This window comes from Gymnoscopelus braueri (assembly GCF_963280865.1).
Source record: "Gymnoscopelus braueri genome assembly, chromosome: 16".
Taxonomy (NCBI): domain Eukaryota; kingdom Metazoa; phylum Chordata; class Actinopteri; order Myctophiformes; family Myctophidae; genus Gymnoscopelus; species Gymnoscopelus braueri.
The window spans coordinates 52340193-52360736 of NC_137616.1; the positions used below are offsets into that span (position 1 = coordinate 52340193).

The 20544-nt window shown below is 44.2% G+C and overlaps 2 protein-coding genes across 3 annotated transcripts in view; one reads left to right on the plus strand and one right to left on the minus strand.

Annotated features, from left to right (window-relative positions):
* The window catches only part of LOC308102580 (E3 ubiquitin-protein ligase TRIM35-like), a gene marked incomplete at its 5' end in the record, with an annotated part of 614451 nt that overhangs the window by 78613 nt on the left and 515294 nt on the right, over window positions 1-20544 (minus strand). The gene's annotated exons all lie outside the window — the stretch shown is intronic.
* Window positions 1-20544, plus strand: part of cep85l (centrosomal protein 85L) — an 86910-nt gene that overhangs the window by 23814 nt on the left and 42552 nt on the right. For both annotated transcript variants that reach the window (XM_080452347.1, XM_080452346.1), the window contains exon 2: window positions 987-1136. In XM_080452347.1, coding sequence (XP_080308473.1) covers window positions 987-1136 — 150 coding nt within the window. The remainder of the gene's footprint in view (window positions 1-986; window positions 1137-20544) is intronic.

Sequence of the window (20544 nt, forward strand, 5' to 3'; positions counted from 1 at the left end):
AGTATGTCACGTTAGCATCATAGTGACCCAGATACCTAGTTAGCCAGCTAACCAACCCAGTCAGTCAGACAGCCAGCCGTCTGTCTGCCCTGGAGCTCTCTACACCAATTATATGCTCTGTCTGCCTCTGCTACGCTGTCTGTCTCAGTCATATCAGAGGTCTTCAACGTTTTTCAGTCCAAGGACCCCTTAGCTGAGAGAGAGATGAAGCAGGGACCCCTTAGCTGAGAGAGAGATGAAGCAGGGACCCCTTAGCTGAGAGAGAGATGAAGCAGGGACCCCTTAGCTGAGAGAGAGATGAAGCAGGGACCCCTTAGCTGAGAGAGAGAGATGAAGTAGGGACCCCTTAGCTGAGAGAGAGATGAAGCAGGGACCCCTTAACTGAGAGAGAGATGAAGCAGGGACCCCTTAGCTGAGAGAGAGATGAAGCAGGGACCCTCCACTATATATTGTATAACATTGTGTTGCAGATTAGACTTTTTCATAGATTTCATAGATAGCTTCATAGACTTGTTTGACAGACACCGTCATCAAATTGTTGTTTTTTGGTTCTTTGACTCATCTTTTAGGGAGGGGGCTGTGTTACACTGGATCCAGTGTAGGGAGGGGCCTGTGTTACACTGGATCCAGTGTAGGGAGGGGCCTGTGTTACACTGGATCCAGTGTAGGGAGGGGCCTGTGTTACACTGGATCCAGTGTAGGGAGGGGCCTGTGTTACACTGGATCCAGTGTAGGGAGGGGCCTGTGTTACACTGGATCCAGTGTAGGAGGGGCCTGTGTTACACTGGATCCAGTGTAGGGAGGGGCCTGTGTTACACTGGATCCAGTGTAGGGAGGGGCCTGTGTTACACTGGATCCAGTGTAGGGAGGGGCCTGTGTGGAGGGAATGAGCTGTGATTAGTGTTGAGAAAAGCGTGGCTGATTGAAAGGTATGTGTCTGTGTGTATTTCATGTATTAAATGTTTATCGTGTGTGTATTCCTCCAGGCTCCTCAGGTTGGGCTCCAGGTGGTTGTGACTCCTCGTGGCACGGCCCCCCCTCGGCCCCTAGCAACGGTAACCGGGGGCGTCGCCACAGCACGGCGTCGGACAGCGGCGACACGGGCTTCGGCACTTCCTGCTCCGACAGCGTTGAAGGTACGACCTCCCTCCTGATTGGTCCCCTGTCTCTGTGTTGCTAAAGACCTCCCTCCTGATTGGTCCCCTGTCTCTGTGTTGCTAAAGACCTCCCTCCTGATTGGTCCCCTGTCTCTGTGTTGCTAAAGACCTCCCTCCTGATTGGTCCCCTGTCTCTGTGTTGCTAAAGACCTCCCTCCTGATTGGTCCCCTGTCTCTGTGTTGCTAAAGACCTCCCTCTTGATTGGTCCCCTGTCTCTGTGTTGCTAAAGACCTCCCTCCTGATTGGTCCCCTGTCTCTGTGTTGCTAAAGACCTCCCTCCTGATTGGTCCCCTGTCTCTGTGTTGCTAAAGACCTCCCTCCTGATTGTTTTTTTTAACGGCTCAATGACTCGACTTGACCCAACTCGACTCGCAGCCCAGCAGGTCCTGGGCTGTTCCCCTCTCCCCTCTCTGGGATAAACAAAAAGCTCCATAGAAACAGAGGGACTCAGGGCAGCAGGTGAATGAATGGGGAAATGAAGGCCTGTCCCTGGGATAAGATTAGTTGAACTGGAGGTCTGTTATACGGATGTTAGATTAGCCCATTCAATCCAGGATCTGTGTCATTTTAGATTTCAGCCATAACCATTATTTTATACTTTGGCTATTCAAAAATAGCAGATCTACAAGCTCATAGCTCATAATACCAAGTGCCGCGCTGCTATTTTGGAAAAAAAATTGAAAATGTGTGCAAATCTTTGAATATAATTATATTCTTTAAAGCCAAGATTTGTAACTCAAATCTTTGCTTCTGGGGGGTCCCTGGGGGTCCCTGGAACAACATATTTTGATGTCGGTCCGCAGGCTAATCACATATAATTTTGGGGGGTCCTTGACATGAAAACATATGAGAGAGAACCACTGATATTATAGCAACATACGTTTTTTCAAAAAAGTGTTTAGAAGACATTGGTAGAAATTGCACGAATTTTCTTAAAATAGCAGATCTACAAGCTCATGGCGCTAGGTGAATAGCCTAAAGAAATCTTAAAATGACACAGACTCGTTCCAGGATGGAACGCATTGACGCTAGGACTCGTAGCACACGTCAGTCAGTGGTATATGTTTCAGACGGTACAGTGAATAAGACGGAGTGTGTTCATCAGCTCTCTGTTGCTCACATGGTGACCGTGAGGTGGAAAACAAAGGTTGGTGGTTCGAATCAGAGGCTCTCAGACAAAGAGAGGTTGGTGGTTCGAATCAGAGGCTCTCAGACAAAGAGAGGTTGGTGGTTCGAATCAGAGGCTCTCAGACAAAGAGAGGTTGGTGGTTTGAGTCCAGAGAGGCTTTCAGACAAAGAGAGGTTGGTGGTTTGAGTCCAGAGAGGCTTTCAGACAAAGCCCTGAATGTCAAGCGGATGCTGGTTGGCCAAGTGACCGTGGGCGACACAACGGACCACACAACTGTGATCCCATCCAGCCAAGATTCCCTCTCTGTCACAAAAGGTTCCTTCTCTGTCACATGTGCTACTAGTGGTGAAAGGAAAGGGACGTTGACGTTTAAAACATCACTTTGTAAGAGTCATGGACACAAGAAATCTGTGACACAGATGCGTTCCCGCTCTTAAAGGTAGGGTAAGTGATATTTTTTGGTTAAAACAAAAAGTATTTTGTTAAAAAGGTTAAAATACTATATTCTGATAGTAATCATTGCTATAGAGTGTTTTTTCAGTAACAGATGTCTCCCTGTCTCTCCAGCTCTTTAATAAACAGAAAATACATTTTTCGGTAGGTGTCAAAATCTCAGCCAATCAGGAGAAAGTACCCATTTTGAAGCTTAATTTGTATAGTGTTCCAGTTCAAATTTGGTCTGCTCATTTCTTAGTGTCATCACTTCCAATTTCACTTGTTTAATCTATATCCTGATTGAGTTCTCTATCCTGATTGGATAAAATTGGAAATGAAACTGAAACGAAAATGCATTTTCTGTTTAATAAAGAGCTGGAGAGACAAGGAGACTCCTTTTACTGAACAAACACTCTATAGCAATGAGTACTATCAGAATATAGAGCTATTTAACACTTATTTTAACCAAAGAAAATCACTTACCCTACCTTTAAAGGAGAATTCAGGACTACATTTTTTTGTACCTTTTTATATAATATTATTATTTCCTAGGACAAGTGTACAGTAGAAACATGTCATAACTCCACCCTGAGTCCACCGCAGCTTTAAACCACAGCGTACGGTACATGTTATAGATTGTGTATTTCTATCGCGATTTTAGATATATATTTGTTATTCATATCTGACTTTCCTGACAGAAACCTGGCCACAGTGTTTTTTGTCCCAAATGGGCCTCCGTAGTGTTTACAAGCTGATCACGGGTGAAATCTCGTCTTGCGAGACTTCCAGAGGGGTTCATCATCTCACACACACACTGTGGACAGGTTTCTGACATTAGGAAAGTCAGATATGAACCAAAAATAAATTAAAAATGCTATAAAAATATGCGCATATGCGCACTATCCACACTCACTCCAGAGAGACACATTACATATACTGTCGGGCAGACACCTCTTATCTCCGTATTTTACATTTTTTTGTAATTAATGCCGTACCTCGCCATTCTATGTCACACAAAAGTAGCAAAAATAGCCGATCTACAAGCTCAAAACGCGTCGCACTGCGACGTGTTTTGAGCTTGTAGATCTGCTATTTTATGCTATTTTTTTAAATTGGAATCCTGATTTTTTTTTGTTGCTATCTTTGAATTGGAATCCTGCAAAGTAACATTTTGTATTTAATTTCAAATGCATTTAGTTATACTCATGTTAACTTTACGAACTTAAACACAAATACATTGGACATAAAAAAGACAATAGAATGTTAATACTAGTCATTAAGCTACTAATATAGACTGAAGTAATTAAAGCGGGTCATGTTTGCATGTTAGGAATCATAACAGCTGAAATCAATAATATAATCACTATTCTGATATTAACCTGCGGGACGCATTAAGTCAGGGCTACTCAACCTAAGATGGCTCAGGGGCCACTCAGCAAAATACCAAAAGTCCAAGGGGCCGCAAGCTAAAAATGACGGTCCTATTTAGGATTTTTCAATTTTGTAACAAAAGTAACACAAAGCCGCGCGGCCGGAAAAAAATGGGGGTCAAACCCCCCCGAAAAACTGAAATGCATAGAAAACTATGCATTATACCTGTAACAATTGATGTTTGTTTTTGAAAAAAAATTTAGCAACCCATATATTTGAACGGAAATGTATATTTTTATCTTGTGCTTAAAAATTTGACCATGAGGGGCCGCCAAGACGCTGCGTTGGGGCCGCATGCGGCCCGCGGGCCGCGGGTTGAGTAGCGCTGCATTAAGTGGGGCCGCATGTGGCCCCCGCGCCGCCAGTTGCCCATGTATGATCAAGAGCATGGACCGTATGCTCTGGTTTATAGCTGCTTAGGACTCAGGAAGGAGTTATGACATGTTTCTACTGTACCATTCGTCCTAGGCTATGATAATATCACATAAAAGGTACGAGAAACGTAGTCCTGAATTCTCCTTTAATGTCTAACATCAGTGAACTGGTCTTAAAGACGGGGTGCCCCCCCCCCCCTAAAACATAATCATCAGGTATTATTGTTAAACTAGGAGGAAGATTTTTTTCAAAAAAGTGTACAGAAAGTGTTAAAATTATGTTTTTATGTGGACACGCCTCCAGTTCATTAAGTATACCTGGTTCTCACCTTAGCACCTCCTCCACCACCTTAGCACCACCCACCTGTCCTAGTCCCTCCTCCTCCTCATGCCCACATCTGTTGTGTTATGATAATGAGGGGGAGGGTATGTTTTTACTATGTCACTAAAGCGCTGTTTTTCTATTGGCACGTTTGACCCTCAAGGTTTCAGCCTAAAGGGGGAAACTCAAAATAGTCAGAGAAGACATAAAACACCATAAAAACACCACCAGGGGGCTTAATGAAGTTCTATCAACCTCATAGACACATGAAAGACAGAAAAAGTGTAAAACCATGGCACCACCTCTTTAAGAAGGAAAGTCTCTGCTTCTCTTCTCTCTCAGCAGGCCCACCCCATTTCTGTCTCTCTCTCAGCAGGCCCACCCCATTTCTGTCTCTCTCTCAGCAGGCCCACCCCATTTCTGTGGTTGTGGGTTTGAATCTGACTGCCTTCTCTCACGTGTTTCTGGAGGGAAATGACCCGTGGCTTTACTGCAGTCTGTTAGATCAACAAGCCCTACGTCTGTTAGATCAACAAGCTCTACTGCGTCTGTGTTCATGCTCTGTGAGATTTAGATCTGTTGTAGTTAGTTATTCTCTCAGGACTTACATTCTTATATTAAGACACTTAATCCTATAAAGCTCCTCTCCTCTCCTCTCCTCTCCTCTCCTCTCCTCTCCTCTCCTCTCCTCTCCTCTCCTCTCCTCTCCTCATAATTGACCACACCGTTACATTTTGTGCAAATTTGGCTGATCTTCTTGTATTTGTTGTTAGTTTGCTTGTCTGTCTGTCTGTCTGTCTGTCTGTCTGTCTGTCTGTCTGTCTGTCTGTCTGTCTGTGCTGGTTGTGTGTGAGATCAGACACACCCTCACGTTAACTAGAGAGTCTAGTTTAACGAGGTCACCTCCACTTTCATTAAACCCCCCCCACCCCACTACCTACTAGTTACACCAATACCCACATCCTGTCTGTCTGTCTGTCTGTCTGTCTGTCTGTCTGTCTGTCTGTCTGTCTGTCTGTCTGTCTGTCTGTCTGTCTGTCTGTCTTCTCTCCCTCAGAGCTCCATAGTGTCAGTGATTTCCCATGAGGTTGTAATTACATGGTAGTGTGTGAGGAGGAAGCAACTCGTTAAGCCCCCCCAGGACAGGATACCCCCCCCTCGCCCCCCTCCCAGGATGTGTCTGTCCAATCAGAGACTGACACAGTCTCAGACAAAGCACAGATCTCACAGACCTCCCTCAGCCAACAACGAGAGGCACAGCCGAGTCGCCATGGCGAACGTTTTTGAAGTGGCCTCAGCGTTGTTCCAGTTACGTCCCCCGCTCCCCCCCACACCCCACCCCCCCGGACAGTGATATCCCCCTGGAATGTGACGCAGTGACTAGGGACAGATCTCCACCTACTGTAGTCCATCTGGAGAAATGTTCATTCAATCCATGACATTGAATTCAATGTCCATGCATTACATTCAGTGAATGTTCAATGAACAGTGGAGAAAGATACCATGTAATCTATGAATATAGTTCCCAGACAGTCTGAACACATTCACTGGACATTAACATGTCACCATCACACTTATCAGTATCTAGAGACGAGGATCTCTGAGAGGCTGGTTGTGTGAGTCTAGGCTGGTCAACAATACACCATATGATTTACTTTCATTCTTCACAGTGTAATAATGGAAACGAGGTCTTGATAATCTTATTCTGGCTCTTTGACTTCTGTGACCCTCTCTCTCTCTCTCTCTCTCTCTCTCTCTCTCTCTCTCACCCCCCCCCCTCTCTAAGCAGTCCCAGCTGTGTTCTGATGTTAGTACCACTTTGCTCCGGGACGCACTGCTCTGTAACAAAGACCTCTATGCATGAGGGTCAGCACACACACACACACACACACACACACACACACACACTGACACTCACACACGCGCACATGCACAGACACATGCGTAGACACACACACACACAGAGACTGGTGTGACGTGTGTGTGTGTGTGTGTGTGAGTGATTGAAACAAGCCCCCCATGGAACAACGTTGGTTCTGTGGGAGTTGGAATGACTTGGGTAGTGGGTGGAAGCAAGCAGGCAGGCAGGCAGGCAGACAGACAGACAGACAGACAGACAGACAGACAGACAGACAGACAGACAGACAGACAGACAGACAGACAGACAGACAGAGTCGCGACATGTGGTGCTGAATGCTGATAGGTCCAGTGGTCTGTGAGGTCATCACCAGACTGACCAACCAGCAGGCAGTGAAAACATCATGTAAAGTAACAGTTATACACGACTTGAATGTTCATTCAGTTGTTATGAACCCATGAATGGTCGAGTTAACTCATTGACTGACACAAGTAGAACATTGTCTGCTACGCTAGTCAGTGCAGAGTCCTGCAACGGGCGGGGTACCCATGGATACCTGATGGGTACCCGTGTTTGACGAGTGAAAACGGGTGAAAAATATACTTGTATAAGTTCACGGGGACGGGCGGTACTGAAGTAAACGCGGGTGGGTAACATTTTATTGTGAAAATCAGAGAGCACTGTCTCCGCCCAAACAACGCCACTTGTGTAACTTAACATATTGATTGCCTAGATCAAATTAACCCGTTCTTTGATTTTTGGGGGGAAAATTCCACAAGGGGCGCCCTAACACAGACCTAACACAGACCTAACACAGCTTTGGAATGATCCATCGTCTCTCAGAGAAGAAAAATGTGGATGTGACGTCATTCCAAAAAACGTCACTTCCACCCGCCCCAATGATGGGATTTTCAGAAAAACAGCTGTATCTCAGTTTCTTTTTTTTCCATTGAAAACCACCCGTTTTCAGTGGACCAAAGCTCCAAAATGGCGGATCGCGGTTGGAAACTTGTCGTTCCCATGGATACACAGATCCGGTATAGAGCATCGCAGTTCCCGCCCCTTCCGGGTTCCACCGCAAAAAACTCAATGCATTTTTCCCATTGACATTTCCAAAAATATTTATATCAATTAATTTAAGCCTAGAATCAAGCCATCCAGGGTCCTGGTGAATCATGACCATAAAACGTTTGATTCTGTGATTATTTTTTTTTGAAAATGGCAAAACAAAGGGTATTTATTAAATATAGTATATCATATCATTAAATATAAAATTAAAATAAATCACAGAAAAAAACGTTTTATGGTCATGATTCACCAGGACCCTGGATGGCTTGATTCTAGGCTTAAATTAATTGATATAAATATTTTTGGAAATGTCAATGGGAAAAATGCATTGAGTTTTTCCTTCCGGCACCAGGAAAAACCAGGAAGTGGGCGGGAACTGCGATGCTCTATAGTGACCAGGATTGAAGTGGTCAATGTCATGGTGCCTGGAGGGTCAATGTCATGGTGCCTGGAGGGTCAATGTCATGGTGCCTGGAGGGTCAATGTCATGGTGCCTGGAGGGTCAATGTCATGGTGCCTGGAGGGTCAATGTCATGGTGCCTGGAGGGTCAATGTCCTGGTGCCTGGAGGGTCAATGTCCTGGTGCCTGGAGGAACAGATCTATTCTGACTTCTTCTCTTTAGAAAGAGGATTCTTACAGCCGTGTGGTCTGCATGACAGAACCTCACTCACTTTGACTAGAGAGAGAGAGAGAAGTAGGGCATCATCATCTCTGTGTCCTCTATGTGTGGGAGGATAAGAGAGGAGGATGATAAGAGAGGAGAGGAAGGGAGAGAGAGAGAGAGGAGGAGGAGGAGTGTATGAATCAGTGTTAACATGGTTCATGTTGCTCTGCAGTCTAACCGTTTAAATCCATTCCTTCATGAAGCTCACTGCTGCCTACGTACTGTGTGTGTGTGTGTGTGTGTGTGTGTGTGTGTGTGTGTGTGTGTGTGTGTGTGTGTGTGTGTGTGTGTGTGTGTGTGTGTGTGTGTGTGTGTGTGTGTGTGTGTGTGTGTGTGTGTGTGTGTGTGTGTGTGTGTGTGTGTGTGTGTGTGTGTGTGTGCACGCATGCACGCACGCATGTTAACTTCAGTACAGCAGTCTAGTGTGTGGTCATGCATTTGCACATGCATGTGTGCGCACACGCATAGCCTTGTTTCCATGTGTGTGTGTCATACATGTGTCTGTATGTGACACATAGCCTCATTTCTGTGTGTGTGTGTGTGTGTGAGACCTATATTTATGTCTACTGTTATATATGCCTGGAATCCTTTTCTAGTGTGTGTGTCTAGTGGTACACACACACACACACACACACACACACACACACACACACACACACACACACACACACACACACACACACACACACACACACACACACACACACACACACACACAGACACACAGACACACAGTCACAGTTTACGCACGCACGCACGCACGCACGCACACACGCACGCACGCACGCAACTTTACCATCTCTGCTGTGAATACATGAATAAATACATGAATAAATACATGAACAAATACATGAACAAGTACATGAACAAATACATGAACAAATACATGAACAAATACATGAATAAATACATGAATAAATACATGAATAAATACATGGATAAATACATGAATAAATACATATTGTCTTTTTTTCAAACTCTAAAGTGGTCTGTAGCATTCATAGAGGTATAATATAACTAGAGGGCGGATTGCCCCGCCCCCAGCTATTCATTTCAATGAATGTGCTCAGTGGCGTTTTGAAGCACCCGGAAGCCTGCCGGAAGTAGAATTATTGAGACGTTTTTGAGACGTTTGGAGCAGCCATAGAGTTATGAGCATGCGCACTAGTGTCCTGTTTGTGTGTGTTGAGCTATGAACGCGAGATATTTATTAAATACACTCGAGATGCATAATTATATGTAAATGCATATGTATTTATGTATAATATGTTTACATATTTATATTTATATATATATAAATATCTCTCAGTATGTTTTGCTCGTGCATGTATTTCTCCCCGCCTGCAGTTCCAGCTTTGGCCACTGGGGTGGCGGCTTCAATGTTTCTCAGCAACTCTGGGGGCCTGGTAGCATCACCATGCAGTCAGGAACAGGAAGTGATGTCATATAGTGGCTGGTGGTTGTGTGTGTGTGTGTGTGTGGGGTCTTCATTACGTCCAGATGAGGGGGGGGGGGTAGGAGAGTCTAAATGACATCTGGATGAGGGGGGGGGGGGGGGGTGGGTGTTGCTTTTGTGAATGATCCTCTCTTATTTCCTATTCCTGAGAGTTGAGGAGACACAGTTTCTGCTTCCATTTATTTTTGAAGGATCGATGCAACTCTTCCATAAACATAACATAATACCCATAATGCTTCATGCACAGTGTTGCATGATGGGTGTTTTTGGCGTGCAACACCGTCATAGGATGAAGTATAGATCAGGCTTAACCAGAAATAAGATGTAAAACAAACATTGTTCTCCATCTCTCTCTCTCTCTCTCTCTCTCTCTCTCTCTCTCTCTCTCCATCTCTCTCTCCATCCCTTTCCATCTCTCTCCATCTATCTTTCTCTCTCCATCTATCTCTCTCCATCTATCTCTCTCTACATCTCTCTCCATCCCTCTATCCCCCTTTCCATCTATATGTCCATCTCTCTCTATCTCTCTCTACCTCTCTCTCTCCATCGCTCTTCATCTATCTTTCTCTCCATCCATCTCTCTCTCTCTCTCTCTCTCTCTCTCTCTCTCTCTCTCTCTCTCTCTCTCTCTCTCTCTCTCTCTCTCTCTCTCTCTCTCTCTCTCTCTCTCTCTCTACAAAGAGTCATGTGGCCAGTGGTGTAAAGTAACTAAGTACATTTACTCAAGTACTGTACTGTCTTATTTAAGTACAATTTTGAGGTACTTTGACTTTACTGGAGTATTTCCAATTGTCTCTACTTTTACTTCTACTCCACTACATCTCAGAGGCAAATATTGTACTTTCACTACAATTATTTGAACACTTTAGTCACTAGTTACTTTGTAGAGTTTGATTATTATTACAAAACATACATTAATCACTTCACTTAAGCCATTTGAAAATAGCCGATCTACAAGCTCACAATGCGTCGCAATGCGATGCATCGTGAGCTTGTAGATCTGCTATTTTGAAAAGATTTGTATTGAAAACTAGAGTAGTTTTCCAGCACTGTGTGGCACACATCAACACTAGGGCCAGTAAAAGTTGTCTCATCTGCCAGTAGGAGGAGACACTGGAACATCTATGGTTAAGATGGCCATAAGGCTTGGTTAAAGGTCTCTCCATCTCTGTCTCTCTCTCCATCTCTGTCTCTCTCTCCATCTCTGTCTCTCTTTCCATCTCTGTCTCTCTCTCCATCTCTGTCTCTCTCTCCATCTCTCTCTCTCCATCTCTATCTCTCTCTCCATGGTTCTCTCATTCTTCTAGTCCTCCTCCTCTGTTCCTCCTATAAGAGGAGGTGACACAGTTTCCTTGAACCACAGGGGAAGCCGTGTGTGTGTGTGTGTGTGTGTGTGTGTGTGTGTGTGTGTGTGTGTGTGTGTGTGTGTGTGTGTGTGTGTGTGTGTGTGTGTGTGTGTGTGTGTGTGTGTGTGTGTGTGTGTGTGTGTGTGTGTGTGTGTGTGTGTGTGTGTGACCTAGAACAGCAGTAGGAAGTACCTGGGGTTTTTCAAACAGGCCATCCAGCCCAGAGGAACTATTCTAATTAGTGCCTCTTCTTTTTAGACACTTTATATACCTGCTTTATACACGAATCCACGGAGCGCTGCCCTGTGCGCAGCCATTGCTGCGGTGTCAACGCTCCGCGGACGCGACACCGCAGCAATGGCCGCCTACAGGCAGCTACAGGCAGCTACAGGCAGCTACAGGCAGCGCGCCTGTGGATTCGTCTATAGAGACAGAGAGGACATGATGTCACGTGTCACATGATGATGTCACATGATGATGTCACATGATGATGTCATATGTTATCGCACTGCATTGTAGTGACACGCCCCCTTCTGTGACAGTACTCCATGGTGGAATAATGGGGCAGTTGTGTAAAGTAACTAACTACATTTACGTACTGTACCTAAGTACAATTGTGAGGTATTTGTACGTTACTTGAGTATTTCCAATTTCCAATACTTTTACTTCTACTCCACTACATCTCAGAGGCAAATATTGTACTTTTAATCCACTACAATTATTTGAAAACTTTAGTTACTAGTTACTTTTCAGATATAAATTATTACATTATGAAACATACATTAACCACTTTAGCCCTATTTTATACCTAGGCTATTTGAAAATAGCAGATCTACAAGCTCACAACGCGTCGCATCGCGACACGTTGTGAGCTTGTAGATCTGCTATTTTCAAACATTTAGTACTTTTACTTTTGGTACTTTAAGTACATTTTGATGCCAATACTTTTGTACTTTTACTCAAGTTAATTTTGTATTCGGGACTTTTACTTGTAACAGAGTTATTTCTACATTGCAGTATTGATACTTTTACTTAAGTAAAACATTTGAGTACTTTTTCCACCACTGGGGGGGTGGGGGGATAATTTAGGATTCTGTGCTTATCTGTACATAAGTGGGACGTGGCTGAGTCTAGGCACAAGACAACTTCACAACGTTCAGCACGGCAACTCGCTCGCTATAGCTCGCTCGGTGGTGGCTCAAGTTGGCTTGAGACGGTGCGCCTCCGTCGCGGTCCAAAACTGTACTTTAACGGCAAAAAAAGGTAGTTGGCGGTTGTTGGAAAAAGTCATGTTATGAGGGAGTCAGTCCCAGGAGGTGTGGGTTGGGAGTCTAGTGATTAACACATTGAGTGCCGTAAACGGTCCGGACCGTTTCTGACCCAATTTTATTTTTATACGTGGGGCCCACGTGGGGGCGCTCTAACGAAACTTTGGGATCATCCAAGGAGTCTCTGAGAAGGAGAGGCCGGATGTGGCTCCATGTCAAAAATCCTTCCGGTCGTCCGCTCCAATGTTAACTCCTTGACTAAAAGCTTGATATCTCCATTTCTTTTTAACGTGGTGGAAGCGAGCCGTTTTCCAGCCGTTTTCCTCTGCAATGGAGGATCGCGTTCGAAATATTATTGTTCCAGGCGTTAGTCGGGACCCTCCGCCGTCTCGCACGCACGCTTTGTTTACATGCACTTCAGCGTCGGGGCTTCTACGGCACGAAACATATCAACGTAAGTGGATGGAAGATATGCAGGCACTGAACGTACCCTATTTTAATAAACCTCTGGCACACAATGTGTTAAAAAGGTAAGCCACTGAGGCCGGTGCTGAGGTTAGGGTATTCGGGCTGGATTAGAATGTGACAACGCCCACCGTACCCAACTCTTCTAATGTAGAGAGAAAGAAGCCCCGCCCAGTACGGTACGTTACAATGCGGTACGATACGATAACAGGGCTCGTGGGGGAGACAGGTTGACGCTCCGACCCCGGAAGGAGCCCCAGGATGCTGCAGATCATGAAATATGAACATCTTATAACACAGTGTGTTGAATTGAAATCAATTCTTTGACTCACAGGGAGCCAGAGTAAGGATTTATTTAACCTTTAAGACCGGGAACGCATCTGTGTGTCATTTTTAGATTTTTTCGGCTATGGAAAAATAGCAGATTCTTTTTTCATAATTGATCTGCTATTTTTGAAAAATTGTGATTTTTTTTTTTGTGCAAATCTTTGAATATATATTTTTTAAAGCGAACATGTGTAACTCAAATCTTTGCTTCTGGGGGGTCCCTGGAACAAAACTATTATGAGATGGGGGTCCGCGGGCCAAATACACATCTAAATATGTTTTCTAGATCCTAACAGTATGTTGCTATATCAGTGGTGCTCCGACTTTTACACGGGAGGACCCCCAACATGATATGTAGTGTTGTTCCAGAGACCCCCAACATGATATGTAGTGTTGTTCCAGAGACCCCCAACATGATATGTAGTGTTGTTCCAGAGACCCCCAACATGATATGTAGTGTTGTTCCAGAGACCCCCAACATGATATGTAGTGTTGTTCCAGAGACCCCCAACATGATATGTAGTGTTGTTCCAGAGACCCCCAACATGATATGTAGTGTTGTTCCAGAGACCCCCAACATGATATGTAGTGTTGTTCCAGAGACCCCCAACATGATATGTAGTGTTGTTCCAGAGACCCCCAACATGATATGTAGTGTTGTTCCAGAGACCCCCAACATGATATGTAGTGTTGTTCCAGAGACCCCCAACATGATATGTAGTGTTGTTCCAGAGACCCCCAACATGATATGTAGTGTTGTTCCAGAGACCCCCAACATGATATGTAGTGTTGTTCCAGAGACCCCCAACATGATATGTAGTGTTGTTCCAGAGACCCCCAACATGATATGTAGTGTTGTTCCAGAGACCCCCGGAGTAAAACATGTTCGGTGCCGCGCTATGAGCTTGTAGATCTGCTATTTTTGAATAGCCAAAGGAATCTAAAATTGCAGATGCGCTGTCGGGCATAAACCATTTTATCTCCATATTTAAACTTTTCGTGCAAAATCGAGTTGAAAATCCAGCATAATTGCAGAACCACAGCCTCTGACTCAGCAATCTAGACATGTGTTGTTCTCTGTGTGTAATACCACACAATACACACACACGCACGCACGCAGTCACCTCTACATCCTGCAGGGTCAGCAGAGAGAGAGAGAGATATATCGCAGATCTACAAGCTCATAGCGCGGTTTTTGAATAGCCAAAGAAATCTAAAGTGACACAACTGCGATCGTGCGTTCTGTTGTTATCGGCCGTTGAATAAGGCTCGTTTTCATTAAAAAATAAAAAAAATCCGAGCTACATAACTCATAACATAGGAGTGAATGGATTGACGTTTTTTTGGGGGATGAAGTCATTTCTTGCTCTAGCCTTCTCTGGCGGTCAAAAGATCATTCATTTAAAGGACATATATATAAGGACGTCTTTGGCAGGCAATGTGTTAATTATGTCTCTGTCTCTGTTGTGGAAATAATGACAGAGTTCTGAAGAGTTTCTCCTCCATTTGTGTCCTCTTGATCTCCTCCCTGCTCCTCCTAAAACCTCCTAAACCCTCCCTGCTCCTCCTAAAACCTCCTAAACCCTCCCTGCTCCTCCCTGAGCAGATTAACAAGCCCATAAATGTGTTTAAAGTTCTGGAGACAAAGAGAGACAGAGGGAGGGGGAGACATGATGACATCATCTTCTGTCTCTGGGGACAAACCTCACATTGGTGGTCCTTTGCTCCTGCTGTTTAGGGTGTGGAGGGGGGGTTGGGGGGTTTGGGGGTATCCTGACCATCTAAAGTAGACACTTTAACCCCTTACAACCGCAAACTGCCTTTCTACCCCAAATGTCACTAGCCTGGCCGAGGCTTCTTTGGCTCTCCATAGACCATATTCACACGGCGGCCATATTGGAATTTAACATTGAAAGTGCCACCCCGTTGCCGTGGAAACGGGGTGGCACTTCATTGACTTAATAGCAACATGGCCGCCGTGTGAATATGGTCTATTAGAAGAGTTGTGAACGGTGGGCGTGGTCACATTCTATTCCAGCCCAAATACCCTAATCTCAGCACCGGCCTCAGTGGCTTACCTCGTTAATCACTAGACTCCCAACCCACACCTCCAGGGTTCAACTCCCGTTTAACTCTTAAACTGCCAGGTTTTTTTTTAAAATAGTACTCAAAAACTGCCAGCAGTTTACATGGTAAAACATAGGAAAAATGTTATTTATTTCTCTGTTTATTGTTTTAACATTGAAGTGAATGGAGCAGCAACATTTAGGAAAATGTTATCTCCTGGTTCTTTGTGAAGAACGGAAAAACTGAAAAACCAAAGAAATAAGCACCACCGCGCGCTAAAGCAAGCCACGAGAAGCACCACCGCGCGCTAAAGCAAGCCACGAGAAGCACCACCGCGCGCTAAAGCAAGTGAGTTGCCGTGCTGAACTTTGCGAAGTTAGATTGAGCCTGCTCTCTGCTCAGCCCCGTCCCAGTTATGTACCGATAGTAATATGTACCGATAGTTATGTACCGATAGTTATGTACCGATAGTTATGTACCGATAGTTATGTACCGATAGTTATGTACCGATAGTTATGTACCGATAGTTATGTACCGATAGTTATGCACCGATAGTTATGCACCGATAGTTATGTACCGATAGTTATATACCGATAGTTATGTACCGATAGTTATATACCGATAGTTATGTACCGATAGTTATATACCGATAGTTATGTACCGATAGTTATATACCGATAGTTATGTACAGATAGTTATGTACCGATAGTTATGTACCGACCGGCACAGAATGGTAAATCATGTTGTGGGGAGAGCGATTGCCACAACTCGCCAGCCTCCCCCCCCCCCCCTCTACTGACATCGGGGGTAGAAAGGCAGGTCACATTCTGACCGTCTAAGTAAACACGTTAACTCACAGCCTGGCATCCTTATGTTTCAGTCCTTATGTCACCCAACTGTTCAAAAATAAAAGCACGTCCCTGATGGCTTTAGTGTGTGTGTGTGTGTGTGTGTGTGTGTGTGTGTGTGTGTGTGTGTGTGTGTGTGTGTGTGTGTGTGTGTGTGTGTGTGTGTGTGTGTGTGTGTGTGTGTGTGTGTGTGTGTGTGTGTGTGTGTGTGTGTGTGTGTGTGTGTGTGTGTGTGTGTGTGTGTGTGTGTGTGTGTGTGTGTGTTTTGGGGGTGGGGTGGTACAGGGGACCCCACCCAAGCACCCACCATCCTGGTCTGATCTCATTAGAGGATTGAAGGGGGGGGGGGGGCGGGTTAGGGGGGCTGTCAATTACATTTTCAAGGGAATTGAAGGTTGTGTGTGTGTGTGCGTGTTCGCTAACCTTGACAACCCCTCATTACTGGGGGTGGAGACGAGAGCAGATGGTTCCAAGGGACGACGCGCACACACACACACATGCGCACGCACACACACACACACACACACACACACACACACACACACACACACACACACACACACACACACACACACACACACACACACACACACACACACACACACACACACACACACACACAGAACATTCTAGTTTTCCTAAAAGAGCTGATAGTAACACTAGATCATAGAAGTCACTTGACTCAGTGCTTCTCACCCTGTTCAGGCTGTGACCCCCCCCCCCCCCCCCCAATAATGATAATGATCATATTTGAACTGGGGAACCCCATAATGATCATATTTGAACCCCATAATGATCATAATGATCATATTTGAACTGGGGAACCCCATAATGATCATATTTGAACCCCATAATGATCATAATGATCATATTTGAACTGGGGAACCCCATAATGATCATATTTGAACCCCATAATGATCATAATGATCATATTTGAACTGGGGAACCCCATAATGATCATATTTGAACCCCATAATGATCATAATGATCATATTTGAACTGGGGAACCCCATAATGATCATAATGATCATATTTGAACTGGGGAACCCCATAATGATCATATTTGAACCCCATAATGATCATAATGATCATATTTGAACTGGGGAACCCCATAATGATCATAATGATCATATTTGAACTGGGGAACCCCATAATGACCATATTTGAACTGGGGAACCCCATAATGATCATATTTGAACCCCATAATGATCATAATGATCATATTTGAACTGGGGAACCCCATAATGATCATAATGATCATATTTGAACTGGGGAACCCCATAATGACCATATTTGAACTGGGGAACCCCATAATGATCATATTTGAACCCCATAATGATCATAATGATCATATTTGAACCCCATAATGATCATAATGATCATATTTGAACTGGGGAACCCCATAATGATCATAATGATCATATTTGAACCCCATAATGATCATAATGATCATATTTGAACTGGGGAACCCCATAATGATCATATTTGAACCCCATAATGATCATAATGGGGCGTCCCCAGTTCAAATATGAACTGGGGACGCCCCAGGGACGCCCCCATAATGATCATATTTGAACTGGGGACGCCCCCCCCCCCCCCCCCACCCTGACAAGCACTTGGAATTGTGGGAGTTGAGGCGTTACATTTACGTTGACTCGGTTGCACAGATACATGTTAGCAGACATGAAAATAGCACAGAAAATAGCAGATCTACAAGCATCACAACGGCTCGCAGCGCGAGCCGTTGTGATGCTTGTAGATCTGCTATTTTCTCAATTTGTTATTTGACAATTTGGCCAATGTTTGACCAGTTTATTTTTTTATGGGTCTTTTTATGCCTTTATTTAGATAATTAGAGAAATGGGTAGAGATGGGGGGTGACACGCAAGCACAGGGAACGGGGGTCGAACCCGCGACACGCTGTCAGGCTGGCATCGCAGGCCTAGGGTGCCTGGACCGTCACGCTACGGCCCATGTTTGACCAGTTTCTTTCACTTTTTTTTATAGTTTGCTGTAATGGCCTTTTTTCTTTCTTTCTGTCTTTTTTGAGGTATTAAAAAGGTCTCAAAGGTCCTTAAATGGTCCCTTCACTGTCATGTGGGTTAAATGATTATTATCTATCATCCATGGTTTATAGTTTAGCCTATGTGTGATTGATGTGCTTCATGTTGACAGCAGATGGTTAGCTGCTGCTCTATGCTAATCCTGGTGGGAATGAGGCTACATGCTAACGTTAGCACTGTTAGCTCCTAGCTGCTGCTCTATGCTAATCCTGGTGGGAATGAGGATACATGCTAACGTTAGCACTGTTAGCTCCTAGCTGCTGCTCTATGCTAATCCTGGTGGGAATGAGGCTACATGCTAACGTTAGCACTGTTAGCTCCTAGCTGCTGCTCTATGCTAATCCTGGTGGGAATGAGGCTACATGCTAACGTTAGCACTGTTAGCTTCAGTTCTGTTACAGCCTGTCTATTCTCCATTGGATCGTCACACACACACACACACACACACCAAGCCCCCAGAGTTGCTGAGAAACATTGAAGCCGCCACCCCAGTGGCCAAAGCTGGAACTGCAGGCGGGGAGAAATACATGAACGAGCAAAACATACTGAGAGATATTTGTATATATAGATATAAATATGTAAACATATTATACATAAATACATATGCATTTACATATACATAGGCATCTCGAGTGTATTTAATAAATATCTCGCGTTCAATCCTTGACACACGGGCTGCCGTAGAACGCAAAAAGGACACTAGTGCGCATGCTCATAACTCTACGGGGGGTCACAAACGTCTCAATAATTCTACTTCCGGCAGGTTTCCGGGTGCTTCAAAACGCCACTGAGCACATTCATTGAAATGATAGCTGGGGGCGGGGCAATCCGCCCTCTAGTTATATTATACCTCTATGACACATGCACACGCACACATGCACACACACACACACACACACACACACACACACACACACACACACACACACACACACACACACACACAGACAGTGGTGTACTGATTATTTTCCATTTGAAAACTTGTGAAAGGAAATTCTGCATAATGAGTATTTTACTTTTGTACTTTATACCAATACTTGTACTTTTACTCAAGTCAATTTTTAATTCCAGACTTTTACTTGTAACAGAATATTTCTACATTGCAGTATTGATACTTTTACTTGAGTAAAAACATGGAACACACACACACACACACACACACACACACACACACACACACACACACACACACACACACACACACACACACACACACACTGTGTGTGTGTGTGTGTGTGTGTGTGTGTGTGTGTGTAGTGTTGTGTTGTCATGGTGTCTACAGATGTGTTTAGTTGAGCGGACATGCCTTGTCTTTCCATATGCGTCCAGATCAGTGTTGCCACATCTGCTTATTATAACACGGTCACGACTCTTTTCTGTTCTGGCCCCACAGTGGTGGAATGAACTTCCCACTGATGTTAGGACAGCAGAGTCACTGCCCATATTTCGCCGCAGGCTGAAAACTCACCTCTTCAGGAAACACTACCCTTCCTCTCTGCCTGACCTACTTGTTGTTAACTAGTTGTACGAACGCTTGTTTTCTATTGCTGTATTGTTTATTGGATTATTGGATTGTTTATTGGATCTTGTTTAGTCGATTCACTTACTTGTTTTAGCTCATGCTCATTTGATTTAGCTATTTTGTCTCATCTGTTTAAGGAAATAGGTAGCTGATATATTGCACTTTTACCTTAGCACTAGGTATACTCTTGGTTGCTTGTTTTTGCAGATAATGCACTAAAGACTTCTGGTGATTAGTAGTTTTCGTTCCCTACCTATGTTGAATGCACTTATTGTAAGTCGCTTTGGATAAAAGCGTCTGCTAAATGACTGTAATGTGTTGCCAGATGGGAAATTTTCAATTAACGTTCCGGAAGCTTAAGATTATCGTATTTTAAAAATTATCATCACAGGTGTAAATATGTAATTTCACAAAAGCAATAGCGTATTTATTCGAGAAACAACCTTGTTTGACACTCCTACTCCTACGAGAAGCACATCACACATGCTGCATGGAAGCAGGCGACTTCCTGGACTTTTACACAAATAAAAGCCTGAAAGACTGGAAAGACATGACCAGTGTGTTTAATGCCTCCACGTACAGATCTAGGGTCAGATTTACTGACTGACTGACTTATTTTGAAAAGCCAAACCGGATCCAGAATCAGCAGCCAGGGAATTTAATAAATTGACACTTTTTTGAATATGGTGAAATTAATCGTACATTTGGTGCATTTTTGAATGATTGATCGTGCATCGTATAG